Below are 20,960 nucleotides of genomic sequence, written 5' to 3'. Positions count from 1 at the left end.
CCAAAGAGAAACATTGAGCATAATGGCAGTCTACATGCTACACTAATAATAGTTAAGGTTTTCTTCTGTGTAATATTACATATATCCTTTTATAGGTAAAATTTTTACTATTATTTGTGGTCCCCTTCTAAAATTGCTCTTGAGAAATTTTATGTTTATTGTTTATTGCTGCAGTAACTGTGTAGTTGCTGATGCAGTGATACAGCAGTACATTAGCTCATGCATGTGCTGTTGTCAGCTTATGACTTACTGAAAGAGATTTGCATTTTAAAGAAAAGGTTTCATATTAATCCAGGAATTAAATAATTACCTTTTAAAGTGCTTTTTTTTTTTTTTTTTTTTTTTTGTAAGACATTTAAGAAAAATAGTTTTTGTTTGAACAGCCACTTTTGTTAGTCAATCTAGCTCTACTTTTCAATTCAATTTTTTGACAAAGGCAGCAGGGACGTTCTGAGAACATTTCCAAATAAAGTATGGTTCCCTAAACGTTCAGAGAACGTCCTGAATGTTCCCTGAAGCTCCACCAAATAACGTCCCCCAAACCCTTAAAAGAACTCCACATCGTGACTGTCTCTGAACGTTCTGGGAACGTTACTAGACAACATCCTTAACACCAGTGGGGACGTTCTGAGAATGTTCTGGGAACGTAAAATTTCTAGCAGGGTCCTTTGGCAGGGACTTTAGACATCATCATGACAAACAGGACATTTGAACAGCTTTTCTCATGAAAAAGTGGAGAAGTATTCATACACAGCGCATAATCAGCGAGCATGTTTTTAAATAAAGTTGTTAGGAAGTGTGAGGAAGCTTAATGGTGACGTTGATCCGCGACGGTGTGCTGTAGTCCGTTTATAGCCTGTTAGCTTTTTATATCTGACTTTATTTAGGCTTCAAAAATGTATTTGTTGTGTTAACTTGTAAAGATTATCTTGATAGACAAAACGTGTAAGTGTCATAACCCTTTGTTAAAACCCTTTGTTTTTTTGTTTTTTTGCGCAATTTTCCAAAAGTCTATGGGAAAAATGCATAGGTTTTCGATCGAGGTAACCCGTGCGCCGCTAATTTCTGGGTTAGCCCACAAAAACACGTCATCTCTGAGGTACTCTATCGGTGCGGAGGGATATATCGCCCTCCGAAAAGCACTTCGGAGTGAAAATAATCACGGCCGCCATATTGAAGGGTCGTTCCAAACCGAAGTGCTCAAAACTGGCCACTTCAAAGGGCCCTTCGGAATGAAGGATTTCGAAGGGTAGCCTACAGCTGATGGACACTGATGGAAGTTGTTTGGCTTCACAGAATGGGCACAGGAGGTTAGGAATTTGATTTTACCTATTTAGTATGTATAGTAGTTTTCTATACTACTGTAATATTTAAACGAGTTAGCTTTAGTACATTATTATGCTCAAAACAACATTGTACTTCAACAAAAATACTTTACAGCTCCTTTTATCAAATGTTTAAAATACATACAATATACAATATGGTGCGATAAACCTAAAATAAATAAACTAATGTAAACAAAGGGCACAGCTTGCACAGTCTACTCCTCTTTGATTGTCTCGTTAAGATGACGCTGAAATGCGTAGCAAAAGAAGAGTTTTTTTGACCCCTACACTCTTCATCCCTTCGAAGCTCTCACTCTGGAGGGTAAACCCTTTGAAGGGATTAGGGCATAGGGATGAGCCCTTCCAAATGGAACGCAGGGTATAGGAAAGAACTCTTTGATATACCCTGCGTTCCATTCTGGAGTGAGAGCTTCAAAGGGATGAAGGGTGTAGGGTGATAAATGAGACTGATAAAAGGAGCTGTAAAGTATTTTTGTTGAAGTACAATGTCATTTTGACCATAATAATGTACCAAATATAACTTGTTTATATATTACAGTTGTATAGAAAAATACTTTACATACTAAATAGGTAAAATCGACCTCCTATACCCATTCTGTGATGCCAAACAACTTCCCTGTGCAAAGGATCATGGGGGCCCGAAGTGTCCATCGGTTGTAGGCTACCCTTCAAAATCCTTCATTCTGAAGGGCCCTTTGAAGTGGCCAGTTTTGAGCACTTCGGTTTGGAACGACCCTTCAATATGGCGGCCGTGATTATTTTCACTCCGAAGTGCCCTTCGGAGGGCGATATATCCTGTTTGGAACGCACCGAAAGTCTTTGGTATCAGCCATTAAAGAGATTGAATAGCAGTGGGCGGGGGCCTGTGGTGCAATGATGTAAAACTATTCTTGCTCTGGAGGCAGTCATATGCAAAAGTATTTGCATGTGTGACTTCACAAAGTTCTAAATAGAACCTTTTCTTCTTAGAGTGTATTTATTAAGACAAAATAAATACATTTGCAAGACAGTCGTCAAACAGAATAGTTTTTTATTTTTTTCACTAAGTTTGACACATTTGAGGAACAGACTTACAACCACTCTCGCTTAACATTATACTGCAATTTAAAACCATCGTACAGGCAAATATCGCAGGAAAAAAATCAGTGAATCTGCCGCTCTGAATCAGAATGACATACGGGACACCAATCCAGCTTGTGCCACATCATGTGATACATTTCTTTGGCAGAAAACACGTATTTTTCCTTGTCCTTTACCTCCTGAGATCTTTCAGTAGTTTAAAATTGTTGAATCAAATACAAAAATAGTACAGACTGTTGTCTAGTTCAATCTAAGCTAGACAGTTACATAGAATAAGCGCCTTCACGGGCAAACAAACAGAACATATCGAGAGTAGCGAATTGAGATTTAACACACAGAAGTGTGCAGGTAGCATCGAGTCCCTCCGCACTGTACACTGTTCTCAGTCACATCTGCAGGCTCGTCCTCCTTGATCACGTCCGATGTGTTGTTTCCCAACCATATCAGAGAAAAAGTCACAAGATCATGTCCATTTTGTTCAGCAGTTTAAATTGTCCCTACTGGTCAATTTCTAAAGTCCAACATCTAGTTTAGCATGACAGTCCGTTAAGCGTTGCAGCTTGCAATGCAAAAAAAGCATTTATCTGTTCTTCAAAGTTCAAGGAAATATAAAACATGTGTTGGCTAATAAATAACACTCTTTATATATATTATTAACACCCTGATCATAATACAACCCGGCTTCAATCCTCAAAAGATAGCAGGCATGTACAGCATCATTTTAATAGGGTGAATACAGGTAAAGTGCAACACTTTCTGATCATTTCTAATCACGTTTGTCTTTTTTTAATAATATGATTCAAACGGCAACATGATGATTTAGCATAAGTGTTCCTCTCCACCAGTAGTCACCCTAAATACATCATTAAATGCACGTTCATTGAAATCCCCCATTACATAATGTTGTCAATTATATATTGTTTGATATTTATTTTTGAGTATTATGAAGATTTTCTAATTGTCTACTCTTAATAATTTAAAAGGGTAATCATCACTTTTATATATTATTTCATGGATTTAGCTGCAGATATTCAAAGTCAAACTCAAGGGAACGTGATTCCTGCTATGAACAGCAAAAACCATTTCATTTGCCTCATGTGCAAATTGATTTAAATTGAAGCACTGGAAAATAAGTAAATAAACATGATCCAGAACACTAAGCAAATTATGAAGAAAGAGATTTGATAATAAAAATCCAAGTATGATTATTAATAAAATCATAAAAGTGGGTTCAGAATGCCATGTCACCATTACACAATGCTACTCTCAGGCAGGTGACAAACACAAGGCAGCTATGTGTCGTGAACTTCATTTTAGTCGTAAAAACACTTAAATATCCTCTCCTTTCTAAAACTCCTCCTTTGCTAGACAAACAACACTGCATTGATATTTCACAGTAAAAATCAGTTCGGTTTAATTTTGTTACATTTCGCTAAGATGGTCTCATTCAGTGTTTGATGCAGTGATACCTTTAGCGTCTTTTTTCAACACTTTCCAAAAATACAGTATCTGATGTTGTAAACAGTCACAGTCAGTTTTCAGTAGGTCCATATGAACTAAGCAGATCCGTCCAAACTCTCTTTTTATTTATAATATGCCAAATTTTAGTTTGTGATTCTTAATATGTTTAGTCACTTCCACAGGTTTTTCCTTCTGGGCCCAAAAGGGCTTCTCTGAAGTGTTTGCTGACATTAAGAGGCACTGTCACTGAGAGAATCCGACACTTCCAAAGAGATCCAAACCACCTTCTTACTGAGGTCTCCTTGATCAAAAAAAAAAAAAAAGGGAAAAAAAAAAGGGTCTTGTCAGTGCAGCTCACTGTTGGCAGTAGTATGATGATTCACTCTCTTTCCCCGTCTTCACTGCTCCCTTTAAAATAGAGTAAAAGCACATATTTACATTAGCTTTATATTAAGTAATAATAATAATGTATACGTTTTAATTGTATATTGTATATAAACATTTTAATTTAGCTTCCATTAATGATAAAAATGTAAGGTTGAAAATATCCAAAGATATTTTAAAGGTGCCGTAGAACGTGTTTTCAAAAGATGTCATATAAGTCTAAGGTGTCCCCTGAATGTGTCTGTGAAGTTTCAGCTCAAAATACCCCATAGATTTTTTTTTAATAAATTTTTTAACTGCCTATTTTGGGGCATCATTAACTATGCGGCGATTCAGGCTGCGGCCCCTTTAAATTCTCGTGCTCCCTGCCCCCGAGCTCGAGACAGCCTTAAACAGCATAAACAAAGTTCACACAGCTAATATAACCCTTAAAATGGATCTTTACAAAGTGTTCTTCATGCAGCATGTCTAATCGCGTAAGTATAGTATTTATTTGGATGTTTACATTTGATTCTGAATTAGTTTGATAGTGCTCTGGCTAAAGCTAACATTACACACTGTTGGAGAGATTTATAAAGAATGAAGTTGTGTTTATGCATTGTACAGACTGCAAGTGTTTAAAAAATTAAAATAACGACAGTCTTGTCTCCGTCTCTCTTTCCTTCTACACTTTCTTTCTCTCTCTCTCTCTCTCTCTCTCTCTCTCTCTCTTTCTATCCCTCAGGTAACATTTAACATATTAATGGTATAAGTTCGTATCATCTCATACATCTATTTTGTAACTATTTTAAGTGTAACCCTTTCAATTACAAATGGTGTACTAACTAGTTTTGATTTGGTATTAACATTAATGTGCTCCCTAATGCAATACAATATCGTCACACTATAGCAATGCTCTCCCACATATTTTGCTATTGTAATTGCGCTTATTTCTGTCATTGGTATAAGTAGCAGTGGTTTGGAATTGACGAGAAATGTACAGTTTTCTACCATCTTGCTGATAACGTTTCTTTAGTCATTCGGCAACCCTGCTGCCTGAACCACTGTAGGTGAACCACCCTTACAAAAACACTGCTTCAAACATGCTGTCTCACCTCCTGCAGAATCCATATCTGAATCTGACACATGTGTAATGGAGAAACGTGACACATTGGATGCAGAAACGGTAAAACGGGAGACTTGTGCCGCAGGTTTAGTGCTGCTGGTCAGTAGGCTCGGCTTTGCAGTGATGTCCGGAGGAGACCCCTTGGAAGATGTGGGAAGGGGCAGCAATGGGAAATCATCTTCCCATTCAAACCCTGCACCTAAGATCAAAGACAAAGCAGGATGGTAGATACCTGATGATAGATACTTAAATGTTTTGTGCAGCAAAAAGCAAAAGGAAAAAAAGACTCTTACTCTCTTCTGAGATGTTTCCATCAGAAGAGTCATCAGAGGCATTGACTTTTTCCTGCTGGTTTTGCACTTTACTCTTTGCACTCGGTTTACTTGACTCTCCACCCAAGGGAAAACTGTGATCTGCCAGCTCTCTAGTTGGGCTTTCCTGGAGGCGTTGACATACAATTTTATGATTAAACTTCAAAAGTACTCCAATGTGATTTAATATATGATATCTGGACAATAAATACCTGGTCAAACAGAAAGACGGTGACATCATCGAAGAAGGACACCACCTTCTTTTTGCTTTCCATTTCGTCAGACAGTGAATCACTGAGCAGCGTTGGCATCTTAAGTAGGCTTCTGAGTTTGTGCGAATCACTGCAGTCACTCACAATAATAGGAACGGTTAAGATCTCGTCCTCGCTTTCTTCGCTCTGCTCCTGGATGCTGTATGTGCGCAGCTCCTCATCGGACTCATCACTGTCTTCAGAGTCGCCATCTTCCTCATCTGCCTCCTCTCCATCTGTGGGAGATACCCGACCTTCTAGTGGAGGGGGAGGAGAGCCAGAACGTATGGAGCTTCTTTTACATCCTCCTTCTTTACAGTCCTTACTCCTGGATTCCAGCCCCTCATGAGTAATGGAACTGTTCCTTTCTGCTGTTTCCTTCTGAGATGCTAATTCCTCTTCAGACAAAATAGTATAGCTCACATCTTTGACTATGGCCTCTTCATTCTCATCAATGAGGACCTCTGAAATGGACTCAGTTTTGGTCTTTGCAATGTCGTCCTCAGAAGTTACTTGGTCAAGAGGCAGACTATCTTCAGTGCCAACTTGTGTGAAAGATTCCTCTTGCTTTACATCGGGACCAAGCAAAGCATTTGAATCTGATACTTCAGATTCAGGTGGTGCAAGTTCTGCAGAAAGATCTGAATTTACACAAAGATTTTCATCATCATCAAAATGATCATTTATGGCAGACACTTCATTATCAGGAGGTGAGATAGACACACTAAAAACTGTGACGCAAGCAGACACACCTTCATCTATCTTTGATGGAATGTTTGAGGTGGCATCATCAGCCTTTTCAGGAGATTTTTCACAGTCCTTTGGAAACTTTTCATCTCCATCTGTCTCCTTCAGTAAAGAAAGTAGCTCCTCTTTATCTATAATTTCCTCTGGTCCATCATTCTGTTCTTCAAGTTCATTGATGTCCTCTTCGCTTTCCTTATCTTTCCCTGCATCATAGTCAGAGAAGTAGGCTGAATCTCTGTATGGAGTTTTATCACTCAGTGCTTTCAGCTCTCCATCATTGCTCTCAGATGTTGTTAAGGTCATTACAGTATTAACATTGTCCTCTAGCTTCTCTTCCTCTGCCCTTTCAATCTCCTGTTCTTCACTGACAAAGTTAGTCCCAGATGTTACCTTTCCCAAGGGCTGGATAAAAGCCTTGGAATCTTGTAGCTCATGGGGTTCCTTTAGGACAAACTCTGGAGATTCATTGTTTTCGGTGTCATAACCACTGTCCACAGTCTTGGGAGAGCTTGATGGATGGATGGAGGCAGGGCTGAGTGTCTCACTAGAACATGCTGTAGAAGGTATGTCAATAGAGTCCATGGAGTCTGGGGTACCGACCTGCTTTTGTAATGACTTAAATGTTGGATTGGCATAGTCAACAGTTTCTGATTCTACTGTGAATTCACTAAAAATCCCTGAGGTTACATCAGTGATGTCATCATCGCTGCAGTCATCAATCTCTACCAGGCTGATACTAGAGCATCCACGGTCCATACTGCTGTCTGCTGTCTTACTCAACTCTGACTCTGGCTCTGATATGGGTAACTCTGATGGGGATTTTTCCAACTGTGAAGGGATGGCAATAATTTCAGTTTTAGGATCTGCTGGAGATGCATCTTGATGCAAAGCTTTTTCTTGTTTCAAGTTTGTTTCCCCTACCGCAATATCCACATATTGCTCTGAAATGTCAAACTGTTTGGCTCCTTCCCTTGATGACTCTATTTTGGAGACTATATGTCCAGCAGATAAAGGCGTTTGGCCTAGATGTTGGTCTTTTTGGGGCAATGTCATTGTTTTCCCTGGAATACAGTCAATCATGAAGCAGTTCCTCACAAGTGTTCCTGTTAGAGGGTCTACAAAATGAGAACTGCTCAAAGCTTGACAACACGGTACAGGATATACTTCAGCCTCTCTGGGTTCATGGCACATATGGATATACGAGTTGCACTCAGGTGAAGGGTTTGAAGCTATGTGTCTTCCATGCACCAAGCAAGTGGTGCTTTTGACCGTTGTCTCTAAGTAGTCAATAGGTTTAGCCATATGGTACGGCAGGGTCTGCTCTTCTGGCCACGCATCTTCAATGTCTGTCATTGGCATAGTGTAGTGGAAGTCTGCATATGAATCCTGGAGACAAGACCCCTGCCTCTGACGCAAAGTCCTTGCTTTTGTATTTACTGGATTGCTGGTGGACCAGCTTCTTCCTCGTCTCTCCACAAAGATGTCTTCCTCTTCATCGGAGTCGCTGTCATCTCGTCCTACAAATATAGCACCACCTGACGCCATGTCAATACAAACTGAGTGGCTACCTGGCATAGTTTTCCTTAAGGAGCCCATCATATCATAGTATCCTCCTGTAACATTCTTACCTATAATAGAGCCTTGAATGTTCTCCAAGTAAGGATCAACATAGCCTTGTGGAGGACTTCCCAGTGATGGTGAGATGCCTAAAGGTTCCTCCAGTTCCCCAAGTGCCTGTCTCAGGCTTCGAGACCCCCAGCTCTCTTGTGGAGGCTCTGTTGGGTCTCTTATCAGGTAGTGCTCCATGACCTTAGGAGGTGATGGTTCATAGTAGTAACCTCCATCCCTGTCTTTGTATGAGACATAGTGACCAGACTCCCATGCCCTAAGGGGGCTACCATGTCCCAAAAGAGGCTCCATAGTTAGAGACATTGAAGGACTGGTATCGGAATCATAGGCACTGCTTTTATGGACATCTGCTGACCAGTAAATGTCTGGTTTAACTTCAGGGGGACAGTTCATACACTCCCTAGAGTCTCCACTACCTGTTAGAAAGCTTCCATTGCTCCCCCCGAATTCTGGGCTGTAAGCACACATGGTGAAGTTCATATCAATATTGCTTTGTATTGGCTCCTCAATGCGGATATAGTACTCATTACTCACTGATGGACTATGAGCACTCAGGACTGGTACCACAGCAGGGGTATGTAGTTGTTTGGGCTCATAATATGAAGGAGATACCCCTAGGGCGAGTCCTTCAACAGCACAGCCCCCCACTATTCCGCCTGGAGGGTAGTAGACCTCCTGACAGTGGGGATTGCTTTGACCCAAAGTGCCTGTTGTGGATGAGGAATGGTAGTGCTGTTCAGCCTGTGCTTGCTCCCACTTGTACTCAAAGTTGAGGCCATGGCTTGTTTCAGTAACTGTTAAGATGTCATCTCCAGATTCTGAATGGTAGCCGTCTCCAGTGGGGAACTGCTCCAGTAGGGGGAAAGAGGAAGTTGTGGATGAGAGGGGCATGTTGATTGCAAGTGCACCAGCTCCCTGGAGGTTAGCATGGCTTGTGTTTGGTCTCATGGAGTTCCAGCGTCTCTCGAAGTCTTCCTCTGCCTCACTGGCTCCTTTGGCACAAAGATAACTAAGCAGCAGATGAACTTCTTCTGCATTGGGCCTCTGGTCAGGCTGAAGCCAACAGAACTGCATTACTTCATACCTGGTGAAACAGAAACACAAACACTTTTAGAGCAAACACTTCTAAAAGTACACTGTAAAAATGACTTCTTAACCTTTTGAGCGGTACGGTCCCACATATTGGATTTTTATTTCAGTGCCCCTGGGCGTACGGGACCACATATGGGATTTCGAACGTTCAGTGACGTCACATAACTGCCAGATTCAAACTGTGCTTTTGCGCTCTGGCTACAAGACGGACGCGCGCAGCTCTTGTCATATATCACAGCTATGCAGTGTTTTCAGGCACATAATGTTTATTTTAAGGTTTCAGACATTTAAATATGCATAAGCACCATTAAAACAATACATTAAGCGTTTATAATTTACACATTGATGTCCGACATCAGTGGAAGCAGCAATAACAAATATAATTTGGCGACATTTACTCATATCAGACACACATAATGGGCCTAAGTAACTATAAAGTTTACTCTATTATTCTTCCAGTTCACCAGCCACTTACTTGCATATATTTTGGAAGAAAATGATGAATTAACCTGCTGTAAATCCGACTGACAGGACTCTTGTGAACTGCAGCGCAAACTAAGATGGCGGCGCCCATCTCGCATTATAGATCAAGATAAAGATCATTTATAAAGGTTTTAAAACGACAAAGCACACTCACTTACACATATTTGAGAATCGGAATATCAGATAGTTGATGACATGGTAAGCAATTTTGCGAATATTTTAAATAAAAAAGGAAAAACTAAATAATAGCGATCCATCTGTCATACAGTGTTATTGTTGCTGCATTCAGCGCTCATGACACGCAAGACACGTCGCTATGGAAACATTAAAGGCAAACGTTCTAAAATAACGGTCGCCTTAAAAAAACTCACTCTGGGGGGATAGTTAGAATATTTTAAACTCACGATCGAAAGGGTTAATGAGCTTCTAGGTCTTTTCATCTATTTTTAAAAGTAAAAATAAACCTAAAAATCCTTTAAAAAAAAAAAAAAGGAAAAAAGATGCATTTACAAAAATGACAAAATGCATTTTTAATGCATTTTTTTTCTAAAAAGATAAAAATAAAATAGTTTTAAGAGCAAGGACTCCAAAAGAAAGGGTGAAAATTTAAAGGCTCTAGTGAAGTGAAAATTCAGGGCTCTAACTCTAGGTAATGGTTAATGAAATGAGTAAGAAGAGCAACATAAAGTTTATTAGACACCCACCAGCGATCAGCAAGAGGGTACTTAAGAAGTGGCTTGGGCAGCTTCAATTGTTGGTCCTTCACAGCATAGCTGAGAACCTGTCGGTCTGAATAATGGCGGTATGGCTGATTCCCCAATTCAAACAGCTCCCAGATGGTTACGCCAAGAGACCTATTTACAGAGAGAAAGTAAAACGTATTCTGGTAACTAATAGCAATTAATTGAAATGAAAATAACCCCAAGATTTACTCATCCTCAAGCCATTCTAGGTGTATATGACTTTCTTCTTTCTGATCAACAATCTGAGTTATATTAATAAATATCCTGATGCATCCAGGCTTTATAATTGCAGTATAATATAAAGCCTGGATGCGTCAGGATATTTATTAATATAACTCCGATTGTGTTCATCAGAAAGACAAAAGTCATATACACCTAGGATGGCTTGAGAGGATGAGTAAATCTTGGGGTAATTTTCATTTTAAAGTGAAATAATCCTTTAAGAGGTTGTGCGTTCTTTTTAAACAGCCTAATTGCAAAACACAGGCCTAAATTCAACATTATATTTCTGTTATACTTCCTTCATGCTGAATGAAAAATGTGTTATTTGTTGTAGCCTTGTGTAAAGGTACTGACCAGATGTTGCTTTCCTTGGTTTGGTCGACCACCAGCAAGTTACCATGAACCTCATCCACCAGTTCAGGGGCAATCCAGCGTAAAGGAATCCAGGTCTGGTCTGATGTCACAAAGTAGTCATCCTGGGAATGAACAGATATGAAGAGTGAAAAAGCAAAAAAACAACTTTGAAAAGTAAATTAATGTAATATAAAACTATTTATATTATGTTTAAAAAACTGTATAGATTAAAAATGTATAGATTTACGTGTACATACCTTGTACTTGTTGTGCGATAGTCCATAGTCTCCAATCTTGACATTTACGTCTGATGTTAGCAGGCAATTTCTTAAAGCCAGATCACTGCAGAAAATCAGAGCAACATAAATAATTAAACACATGGTGAGCACCTTCTGAAAATAGAAAATGGCCTAAATGTTTTCATACTGATAAGCTAGCTCAAAGATAACTGGATGTTATTTACACAATTGGAATCATGCATAAAATGAACAGTACAGTTACAAAGAATGACAGATGCAGTGCTAGAAATAGCCATCATTTTACTTGCATTGTGATGTTACTTTCCAAAAATAACTCTCTTGTCTTCAGGAATCTGTTCAAAGTTTCCTGGCAAGGAAATGCTGAAGTTGCTTGAAGATGTGTGGTGACCCCCGGCAACAAAATCACTGATGCTGGAGTGGAGTAAAAACACTCAGGCAGCATCAGGAGATTGTTGCAAGGAGAAACCATGAAACAGGAAGCAGGGAAAACAGATATTCACACTCATTAGCTTCATACTCCTAATTCTAAATCTAATCGCAGTCTCCAAATAGTTTATTTGAGAATGATAATGAACATGATAACTATTAAACTTCCTAAAATTAAAGGATTCAAAGGTTCTCTTTGCAAATTAAAATAGAATTTCGTACATTAAAGTATATATGAAAGCATAGGCTGACCTATGGGTGAAGTTGTTTTTGTGAAGGTGAAGCAGGCCTGAAGTGATCTCACATGCCATTCTCTGAAGCAGTAAGGGGTCAGGGGTCATGGAATCCGCTGCCCGGCAGCTGCGCAGGTAGCCTTTAACATCACCCTGTCATCATGGGAAACATAAAACAAATGCTTAAAAACCAAATCAGTATGCATAATCTTCAAAAGAGTGTGCTGTCAGCTTGATTTGCCTCAGCTAACCACTGGGGGGCGGTATATAACAAGACATTACAGGCAGCAACATTTGATGTTGTTGCTAAGGGTTGATCTGTTTTTAAATAAAATGATGTAGCACATGTGACCTGGGTAGGCAATGGTAGTTTGCTTACTGGCCCAATTCTATAAAGACTCTATGGTATTCTGGTCTCTAGATATATTTTTTTCACCTGTTTTATCATCCACCAGGCATAAATCATCTGGTTACCTACAAACAGTGTTACTTTTAAAAGTAATGCATTACAATATTGAGTTACTCCCTAAAAAGCAACTAATTCTGTTACTTAGTTACTTTTTATGGAAAGTAATGTATTGCGTTTCTTTTTCTCTTTTGGGCTGGCTTGTTTGTTTGTTTGTTTGTTAAAAAAAAAAAAAGTTTAATTTTTGGCAAATGTAAAAGCCCTTTCATAACAAAAGTGAAATGAAAAAGCTTCAGGCTGAAGGAAATGCAAAGCCAGTCAATAAATGGGGAAACACAGTAATTTTCGTTACTTCTTTAAAAAAGTAACTCAGATATTTTGTTGTAAATTTAAAACTAATGCATTACATTACTAGTTACTTGAAAAATGTAATCTGATTATCTAATTCACATGTAAAATACAGTCCTTTCCCTCAAATATGCAAGCAAGCCAAAATTTAACATTTAAGGTCAGAGGTTTTAGAGAAGAAAAACTGAAAAATGACAAAATAAATATAAAAACAATGCTATTAGACTAACCAGTGGGCAGAACTCCATGACCACTAAGTAGGGTGTGACCTCTGTGCACTGAGCGAGGCATTGAACTAGAGCTGGATGCTGGAGAGACCTGCAGAAAGAGGTTTTTTTCACTACAGTCATTCTCCACATTGATTTTAAAGAGATATGAATATTCTGTCATCATTTACTCACCTTTATGTTGCTCCAAACCTGTGTTACTTTTGTAGAACCCAAAAGAATAATTTTGAAAAATGAATCTGTTTGTTTGCTCTGTTTTTTTCTCTCCATACAGTGAAAGTCAGTGGGGTCGGTGTTGTTTTGGAACCCCTTGACTTTGATTTTATGGGACAATCCTCTTCAAAATATATTACTTTGTGTTCAGAAGAAGAATACAGGTTTTAAACAGCATGAAGGTAAGTAAATGATGACAGAATATTTAATTTTGAGTGAACTATCCATTTAATTTCCTAAATTTTGTTCATGACAAATGACTCATTTTAGCAGACATTACAGTATATTTTTATAAGGACAGTCACCCAGGAAGAATTTGAACCTATAACTTATATCAATTAACAAACCTCATTATTATTAATTCTTGCAAAAGAGATTAAATAAAAGATATAAGTGAAATGTACAACGCATGATTTGCTTACCGGTATGGCCGAGCCTCTTCCAGGAAATGCATCTGGTCCTGCACACTGGCACTGGCCTTCAGTTCCTTCACCACCGCCTGGGTACTGCTGAGACCAGAGTGAACCTCCCCCAACAATACCTGCGAACGACACCCCACAGACACACATATACACAAACACACAAGGGAAAGACAACAGAAACAAACATACAGGTATGAACAGAGGGGAAATGGACAACACACACAATTATGGACAGGGTGACACAGATAAACACAAAAAGATGTGCACAAGAAGGAAATGGGCACACAGGAAGGAAGGAAGGAAGGAAGGAAATCAAAGACAGATATTCCACACAAACAAATGCAAAAAGATTTAAATCAAGTCCAGGAATCATGCGAAAAGTTGCTCAAAAGGAAATGCAGAAAGACGAAACAACACAAAACCAGATGAGACATCGGTAAACATGCAGCCACAGAGACACAGACATACAGATGGACATACCCATTCAATGGAAAGTTGGGGTAATTGGGGTAGTGTGTGTGTATGTTTATGTATGTGTGTTACAAAAAGACAAAGAAGTAGAGAGAAAGAGAAAAGAATGAGAATGAAAGAGGCACAATAAAATATTAAAGTGCTTCTGTAATTCACTGCTACACAGAAATTCTCGCAGGGAACAGTCAAGACACAAGTCCTACATCAAAGCTTGAGTATTACTGAGACACTGCAAAGGTAAGGCAGCATAAAAGATATTTTTACATCCTCGGGACTAAATTACAGAGCTAAACCTTTGATCCGTAGCAGTACACACGCTTAGGGCATCCATGTCTGCGAGGTGCGCGTTCAAAACAAATATACAATGAACAAAAGACCAACTAGACTTACCTTGCCAAACCAGCCATGTCCAATCTCTTTTATGTAAAGCAAACTGTGGCGGCCAAGATCTGTGGATCTCAGGAGCTGGACTGAACAGAGACAGAACAAGATATTAATTGGCAACTGGAACAGAGGCATTTAAAAACCAATGAAATCTAGAAAGGTTTATGATTTAAAAAAGAAAAAGAAAAATGACATAACACAAATAAGAAATACTTCTATAGTGCAGACGATCAGATGTTCTTGCTTCTATTCTATTGCTGGAGAAGATGATCATCAGGATGATCATATGTTGACAATATAATTTGAAATGAAAAAATGTATTAAATTAGAGAAAAGCAGAACAGCAGCATTTCTCTCAAACTTTTGGACCCCTATTGCATCTAATACATATCAGATCCATTGCATTGTCAAATTAGCAAATGTATAAAAACAAAACTGATAAAGAAAATACAAAAAAAAAAAACAACAACAACTAAATAAAATACAAACAAAAAACTTGATATGAATAATGATGAGAAATTAGCAATAAACATTATTTCAACTGTTCCAGCATAACACACCCTTATTGCACAAATAAGTGCATTAAGTGAAGTCTCATCAAGATTTTCCTCCAGCAAAAAAAAAAAATCATCCTCCAAATATCCTCTCCAAATGGCAGTGAGCAATCTTCTGAACAAGAGTGAGGTTAAACGGCGCAAAATCAAATTCTAGAGTCTGTCTGAAGAGTTGAAAATCTCGCTGGGATCTATCAAACTGCTTGAAAGCCATTTTTTTTCTGAAATGCAGAAGGCAGAGAAGGCAGGGAATGGATGAAGACTGCTGCAGTAGGGATAGATTTGACCAGTGATTTTCTGTAGCGTTCAACCTCCCGTCTGACAGATCCTTGCATATCTCTATCATCTCAAAAAGCCATAACAGTCCCTTTCTCTCTTTCTCTCATCTCATCGTGCCCACAAACAGACAGTTTATTGTAAGGGTGCATGACATACTGTCTCACTCCCTGTCCTCTTTTTATGCAGCAGCCATATTTTACGCCCATGTGGTGTTGTAGAGGCTGTTCATTCAGCCTGCCCCCTCTCTGAGAGCCCTCGCTGGGGAGAATTGGGCTCTTTGTCATGCCGGCGGTGCTGCTTGGTACCACTGAGAGGATGGAAACACTAACACTATTATTCCTGAGGTTTCTAGTCTAAGTCTGCGAAAAGCGAGAATGTGAAAATGGCCGGTAAACAAATCAGAATGTTTTGATGTGGGTGCGGGATACGAAATATTATATTACAATGGGGTACTTAAGATATAGTTACAAATTGCATGGATTGCAATTAAGTGAAATTCATTTATAAATCAAATCAATGTGTATATCCATCATTAGCAGCACAAAGCCAAACTGAAAGAACACTTTCTGATATTATACAAGTGTTGTTATTGTTAAGTGAATAATTTTTGTCATTGAAATACAGCTGAAATAAAATACATATGTGGCCCTGGACCACAAAACCAGTCGTAAGTTGCACGGGTATATTTGTAGCAATAGCCAACAATACATTGTATGGGTCAAAATTATCAATTTTTCTTTTATGCCAAAAATCATTAGGATATTAAGTAAAAATCATGTTCCATGAAGATATTTTGTAAATTTCCTAATGGAAATATATCAAAAATGTATTTTTGTGAGTGGATATGCATTGCTAAGAATTTTAAAGGCGATTTTCTCGATATTTCGATTTCTTTGCAAAACCTCAGATTCCAGATTTTCAAATAGTTATATCTCGGGCCAAATATTGTCCTATCCAAACCATACATCAATGGAAATCTTATTTAAAGCTTATAAATAAAAAATAAAAAATGACCCTTATGACTTTTGTGGTTTTGTGGTCCAGGGTCACATACATTAGATTAAAACTTTAATCTTTAAAAAATTCAATGAAAATTAGAAATGATGCCTAGGCAACTAACTGAAATAAATAAGTTTAATTTAAAATGACTAAAACTGAAATAAAAATAAATTAAAGCTATATAACTAATATTTTTAAACTGATGTGCAAATGACTAAAATTAAACTAAAATTCAAAATATGAAAATGAAAGCTAATTCAAAATATGAACACATACTATAATAGTATTCAAATAGTGCTAAAATGTATTTTTGTTTGAGCTTTTAGCTGTATTTTGGAACAGAACTATTGCAATTCTTAAGTCAATCTAGTTTTATACAAAGAGATTTGTCATTTACAGGAGTGACAACCAAATTCACTTTCAAAAATATGGTCACATTCATTGCTTACAACAAAATTTCATTACATCTCCCCACGTAGAAGGCAACGCTCTCTGGACCTTGTGCAACATTCCTAAAAGTTCTCTAAAGGTGACGAAAATTCAGAACTTTTACAGAACATTAGAGACGTTCCTAAAACATCCTCTTTTGGTAAAGAAAGTGCTGCAGTTCAAGGTTCCTTATATGACTCTAGGTGGACGTTATAGTTTGGTTATTTTAAGGTCAAAAAAGAATGTTACAAAGAGGACATTTGGGACATTAAAGGAACACTCCACTTTTTTTGAAAATAGGTTCATTTTCCAACTCCCCTAGAGTTAAACAGTTGAGTTTTACCATTTTCGAATCCATTCAGCCGATCTCCGGGTCTGACGGTACCACTTTTAGCATAGCTTAGCATAGTTCATTGAATCTGATTAGACCGTTAGCATCGCGCTTAAAAATGACCAAAGAGTTTCGATATTTTTCCTATTTAAAACTTGACTCTTCTGTAGTTAAATCGTGTACTAAGACCGACAGAAAATAAAAAGTTGTGATTTTCTAGGCTGATATGGCTAGAAACTATACTCTCATTCCGGCGTAATAATCAAGGAACTTTGCTGCTGTTCCATGGCTGCAGCAGTGCAATGATATTACGCAGCGCCCGTGAGCCCCTGCTTGCACAGGGAACGTGCCTTGCAACCATGGAGACGTTTGTGAGAGACGCTGCGTAATATCATTGCACTGCTGGGGAGAGTTGGAAAATGAACCTATTTTCAAAAAAAGTGGAGTGTTCCTTTAACTCTGTTGGTCATTTAATAACTTTCCCGATTCTATTTTGGTAATTTTATGGTCATGCAAGAACGTTACAAAGAGGACATTTGAGAAGTTATCAGAACGTCCAATAGTAATAGTCCCCTAAACATTCCCAGAACGTCCTGAATATTCCTTGAAGGTCCACCAACCCTTAAAAAAACTCCACATCGTGACCGTCTCTGAACATTCTGGGAACGTTACTAGGTGACAGGTTACCCTGCTAGAAATTTTACATTCCCAGAACATTCTCAGAATGTCCCCACTGTGTTAAGGATGTTGTCTAGTAACGTTCCCAGTACATTTAGAGACGGTCACGATGTGGAGTTCTTTTTTTATTTATTTATTTATTTTTTATGTGGAGTTCTTTTCAGGTTTGGGGAACGTTATTAGGTGGACCTTCAGGATACATTCAGGACATTCTGGGAATGTTTAGAGGACTATTACTATAGGACGTTCTGTTAACTTCCCAAATGTCCTCTTTGTAACGTTGTCACGCGACCATAAAATGACCAAAACGGAATGTCCCCCTAAACTCATATCGGGAACGTTATTAAATGACCAACAGAAGCCCGTGTGGGAACATTCTGTTAATGTCCCAAATGTCCTCTTTGTAACATTCTTATGTGTCCATAAAATTAACCAAACTGTAACGTCCCCCTAAAGTCATATAAGGAACCTTGAACTGCAGCACTTTTCATTACTATAAGAGGATGTTTTAGGAACGACCCGAATGTTCTGTAAAGGTTCAGAATTTTCGTCACTTTTAGAGAACTTTTAGGCAAAGTTGCATATGGTCACGAGAACGTCGCCTTGGGTGTTTTATAGAAAATAATAAAGTTTGAAGTCACCGTTATGGAGGTGAGCGTTTGCTTTAGATGGGCTCTTGAGTCTTGATATTTTAACATTAGATTTTCTCTGGCTGTTTTACCTGTGTTTTCAAAACACATTTGTTATGACAAAAATTGCTATCAGCTATCAACATTCAGCTATCAGTGAATAATATGATGAAGCAACAATGAACAACCAAATCAATTTAATAAGATTTTTTTTATCCTCCAAAATTTTTTTGTAACAAATGTGCTTTAAAAACACACTGTGACAATAACTGGAGAAATATCAAAGTCAATCCATCAAGGGTCAGGAGCCCAACTAAAGCAAGCGCTTACCTCCGTAATGGTGACATTTATAAATTTTGATAAAACATCAACACCTCATTGAGAAGATCTGAATGAAAGAAATAAATTCAGAGTGGTTTGTAATAAGTGAAGATTCTGAGATCTAGAGAGATCTGTTAGTGTTTAATGTTCTGTTTCTGTTATCTGAGTTTTGTGAGGTTACCATTGTGCTGGAGAGTAGATCCTGTGCTTCAATCAGTGATGATCCAGAAACACTGATGTAATACAGCACATTGCTTTATTTAAAGGCAGTAACTGTGTAGTTGCTGATGCAGTGATACAGTAGTTACATTATCTTGTGCATGTGCTGTTGTCAGCTAATGATTTACTGCAAGAGATTTGTTTTTGAAAGAAAAGGTTTCATAATAAGACATAAGAAAAAATGGTTTAGCATTAGTTTTCAATTCAATTTTTTGACAAGGGCAGCAGGGACGTTTTGAGAACATTTCAAAATAAAATATGGTTCCCTAAATGTTCAGAGAACGTCCTGAAAGTTTTGTGAAGGTCCGCCAAATAACGTCCCCCAAATCTTAAAAGAACTCCACATCGTGACCGTCTGCGAACGTACTGGGAATGTTCCTAGACAATGTCCTTAACACCAGTGGGGACATTCTGGGAATGTTCTGGGAACGTAACATTTCTAGCGGGTCCAAACTGAATAACAATTTCCAGATGATAATACATCTTCTAGTCTCTACTTGCCAGCTACAATGATACAAAACACAGCTGGGTTTTTCAGCAGGTTAGTGTTTAGCTGTGTCCGAAATCACTCACTTGTTGACACATTCACGAATCAAAATATAGTGCAAGGCAGTTAAGTCCACTCTTTGGGGAAGAATGTGGATGCTGCTATACACTGTGGATGCTGGAGCTGTCGCAGAAACAGCTTTGCCACATGTAGCTACTGTTATCTTACATGTAACTTACTTGTAAAACTCAAGTTCAAACTCTCCCGCTTCCACTCTAGCTCGTTTTTCAAAAGGAATTGCTACATTTAAAACGCATCAATACATTTATTTAAAAACAATCTATACATTTATTTAAAATGCATCGATACATTTATTAAGAAAAACAATCTACATTTACTCAAAAAGAATCGCTACATTTCTGAAAAGAATCACTACATTTTCGAAAAGAATCGTTACATTTTCAAAAAGAATCACTACATTTTTCGAAAAGAATCACTACATTTTGGAAAATAGTGATTCAGCAAGTGTACATCAAATTTATTCTTGAAAACAGAGTGCATTGTGGGTATAAAGGAGTGATCAAATGTACTGTAGGGACTGAAGTGGCTGATAGGGAGTGGTCTTGGAAACAGCTTTATACCCTTATGAAAATTAACCATGGTTTTACTACAAATAAAACAAAAAAAACATGATGTAACCACAAATTAATCATGGTTTTGCAAAACTAACCAGAGTTTAACCACAGTATTTTGTGTGGTTATACAAATGGTAACCAATCAACCAAAAACCACTACATTTACTACACTTTTACTATAATAAAACCATGATTAAATTTTGTAAGAGCAGTTTAGTCAAAAGGCCAAATATAATCAAAACAGAGCTGAACAGAAAAACACTGAAGTCTGCCAAAAGTATGACAACAAGGTGTCAACAAAAATCACATCACGTATCAGGATTTGCTGGATGTGTATTTGAATACATGAATGACTTGACTTGGCTTGCTCATTACCACAGTGTTGGTCAGTGACAGTGACACGCTGGCCAGATGGCTGATGGGAATGCAATCGTTAGGAAAATAATGATGAGAAATCATTCCACTCTATCCAAATAGTATTATCATACATTATCAAACACGGAGAAATGTGTTTACTGCTGCTGCGCACGTCATGCTTTATTTGTCCCTCTAGTCTATTTTTCCCAGCAATGCAAATTAGTATGAATAATATTTGTGTGATGTAGTTTAATAAAGTGAGTGTGATAAAGAGGGTGTGTGCGCATGTTATATATGAAATGATGTGGTTTTTAAAGCATTCGCTAGCTCAGAGGTAGATGTGTGTGTGTTAGGGTGTGTTTATGAGCACAGCTGTGTTGGGGTGGATACTGCACACCAGAGTGCAATACATGATCCCTTTGGCTGAAACCTCTCAAATCAGAT

General features: G+C 38.1%; 1 protein-coding gene across 7 annotated transcripts in view; it reads right to left on the bottom strand.

Annotated features, from left to right (window-relative positions):
• Positions 1-2,406: 2,406 nt before the first annotated feature.
• The window catches only part of aatkb (apoptosis-associated tyrosine kinase b), a 31,775-nt gene continuing 13,221 nt past the window's right edge, over positions 2,407-20,960 (bottom strand). For 3 of the 7 annotated variants that reach the window (XM_067368672.1, XM_067368675.1, XM_067368673.1), the window contains exons 3-13: positions 14,605-14,684; positions 13,744-13,862; positions 13,112-13,199; positions 12,147-12,280; positions 11,466-11,550; positions 11,209-11,330; positions 10,594-10,743; positions 5,900-9,398; positions 5,670-5,814; positions 5,366-5,575; positions 2,407-4,188 (exon numbers count right to left, since the gene is read on the bottom strand). In XM_067368672.1, coding sequence (XP_067224773.1) covers positions 4,118-4,188; positions 5,366-5,575; positions 5,670-5,814; positions 5,900-9,398; positions 10,594-10,743; positions 11,209-11,330; positions 11,466-11,550; positions 12,147-12,280; positions 13,112-13,199; positions 13,744-13,862; positions 14,605-14,684 — 4,703 coding nt within the window. In that variant the 3' untranslated portion in view covers positions 2,407-4,117. Of the gene's footprint in view, positions 4,296-5,365; positions 5,576-5,669; positions 5,815-5,899; positions 9,399-10,593; positions 10,744-11,208; positions 11,331-11,465; positions 11,551-12,146; positions 12,281-13,111; positions 13,200-13,743; positions 14,685-14,811; positions 14,856-15,158; positions 15,487-20,960 lie in introns of those variants that run through there. The other 4 variants (XM_067368677.1, XM_067368678.1, XM_067368676.1 and 1 more) reach the window with 4 other exon arrangements.

This window comes from Chanodichthys erythropterus, chromosome 19 (genome assembly GCF_024489055.1).
Source record: "Chanodichthys erythropterus isolate Z2021 chromosome 19, ASM2448905v1, whole genome shotgun sequence".
Taxonomy (NCBI): domain Eukaryota; kingdom Metazoa; phylum Chordata; class Actinopteri; order Cypriniformes; family Xenocyprididae; genus Chanodichthys; species Chanodichthys erythropterus.
Note: the sequence above shows the minus strand (reverse complement) of the source record. Positions and strands in the feature narration are given on the sequence as shown.